Raw genomic sequence first — 2262 nt, 5'->3', positions numbered from 1 at the left:
AAAAATTTCTTAATGGCTTGCTTTAAAAACAGCAATATTACTTTTGAAGATCTGATCGTGGTTCTTTGCATTTTATTAGCACCTCCCAGTGAAATCACAAACTGTGCATTGTACTTAATAAGACTCTAGTATCCAAGAGCACCCTTCAGTGCCATTAAGCTCTTCCCTGTCCCTGCCGGTACAGTCCCTCCACTACCCTAAATATCTTATGCCATTTAAATTATCCTTCTCCAATTTGAAACTTGCCATTTTTTATTTTCTGAATCCCCAGAGATGATTCAATATTGGAATATCTTGCAAGTGAGACTTTTTGTAAAAATGCTTATGTTTTTAATTTTTTTAAATATCCATTTATTGTAAACTTGTTTCATTAAATGAGATAATGGAAAGTCCTTAGACTAGTACTGACCGCATTAGAATAATGTTTTAGAAACTGTTCCAGATCCTTAGATGTATCAAGATTTTAAGATAGACTCTGCCTTTGGGACTCTCACACTTTAAAAGGGGAGACAGACATGGGAACAATAATTATTTAGCATGAACTGTGCCAAAGTAAGCTTGTACAAGAGAGAGAGAGCAATTAAATTTTTGGAGGATTCTGTCAGGAAATCTTATTAAGAAGGTGATATGATTAAAACTTAGAGGAATAAAAGTTCACCAGGTGGAATAAACGACACAAGAACAGAGAAAATAGCATGCGGGGGGAAAAAAAACGGTAGGGATGTATAACAGCATTCATTACTAATACTTAGGATTGGGAATAAAAATATAACTAAAGCATTGCTTTTGCCCTCAAACAGTGTATGGTCTGCAAAGTATGGCCAAGATTGCACTTTTTTCACAGCACTGCAGTCCTAGGAAGAGGATGTGGCAGAGTAGGTGGGCTGGGGCCAGCTCGGGAAGGAGTCTCATAACCCAACATAAAGAGCTGGATATTTACTCTGCAGGAGGTAGGGAGCCCGAAACAATTTTAATCAGACTGAGAACTTAGACTAATCACACAGATGTGAATGAGGATGGGGATTAGGGTGAGAGTGTGGACAGGCAGACTAGTTGAGGGTCCTACTGAAAGTCCAGGAGAGAAATGGTGAGGGTCTGGGCTGTGGCTCAGGTGGAGAGAAGGAAACAGCTTTGAGCTTTGATGAGTGATTGATCAGCTATAGGACAAAGAAAGGATTAATGGCTCATTTGTTCGGAAGATTTAAAAAAATATATATATTTCCAGCAAAGACATCAGTATTATTAATAAAAGGCAATTTACTGCCTTACACTTGACTTGGGTCTAAGCCAAATGTACAGTATCTGTTTTATGCCCTTTCTCTTTAACTCATTTTATTTTAGTTGTGTCAATACTACTTGTTTACATGATTCTAATAAAAGCAACTGTTAAGGTTAGAGCTACACAACTCAGGGGAAAAAAAAAAAATCAACAAAATTACTGTGTCCTCATTTGTAATGCCTTCCTTCTCACCCATAATTGAGATCTCTATTTCCAAAATCTGTACCAACAGGTAGCCTAGATTATTTAATCTGTGGATATTGTGACTGCTGCAATTTTTTTACTATCCTCACTTTCCCACCTAAGTTTTATAAATTTCATTGCTGCATGCTGAGCCCTTCAAGAAGCAAGAAATGATAAGAATCAAAATTTTATCAAATTTATGAGGTGACAGCCAAGTATCATATCAAGATAACGCTGTGTCATTTTAAAGGAGACTTCTTTTTTTTTTTATCATGGTCATATTTATTTTTAAAATGAGTTTCTTCAGTCTGGCGATCAGCTATTTTTCAGTCCGATGTAACTGGAAAGTTGACTTTTGTCTCATGAAAATTGAAACAAGATTTTTGCCAAACACCTATTTCTGTGTTTTGAAGTGTAGCTGGCAGGAACGGTATGAAGACACCAGGCAGCTGCAAAAGAAGTGGTGTTTACCCTAATCGGGGAAAATAAGGTCATAAAAAAACAACAAAGTATTCAGAAAATTGTAAAGACATTTGTTGGTTAGGCTGTTGTGAAAAGCTTTTCATGAGCAGAAGAAAACACAATGCACTCAACCCATTCTTAAGCGTGCAATAATCTTTGAAAACTTAGCTCTATGTTAGATATGTTTTTAAATATATAAAGAGTTCGAGCTTTGAAAAAAATTGTTTCATTTTGATGAAATTTAAAATCCCTAAGGCCTTTAAATATTCCCAAATGTTTATCCTTATTTCTACATGATAATTATTTGGTCCTTTAAATCTAAATATGAGTTGGATGCT

General features: G+C 35.7%; 1 protein-coding gene across 1 annotated transcript in view; it reads right to left on the bottom strand.

Moving 5' to 3' along the window:
- LOC105811188 (transmembrane protease serine 11F) overlaps positions 1-1475 on the bottom strand; it is a 59913-nt gene extending 58438 nt beyond the window's left edge. The window contains exon 1 of the mRNA XM_012645331.1: positions 1472-1475. Within this exon, the coding sequence (XP_012500785.1) occupies positions 1472-1475 (4 nt within the window). The remainder of the gene's footprint in view (positions 1-1471) is intronic.
- Positions 1476-2262: the final 787 nt, after the last annotated feature.

This window comes from Propithecus coquereli, unplaced genomic scaffold (assembly GCF_000956105.1).
Source record: "Propithecus coquereli isolate 6110/MARCELLA unplaced genomic scaffold, Pcoq_1.0 Scaffold230, whole genome shotgun sequence".
NCBI classification, from domain to species: Eukaryota; Metazoa; Chordata; class Mammalia; order Primates; family Indriidae; genus Propithecus; species Propithecus coquereli.
Note: the sequence above shows the minus strand (reverse complement) of the source record. Positions and strands in the feature narration are given on the sequence as shown.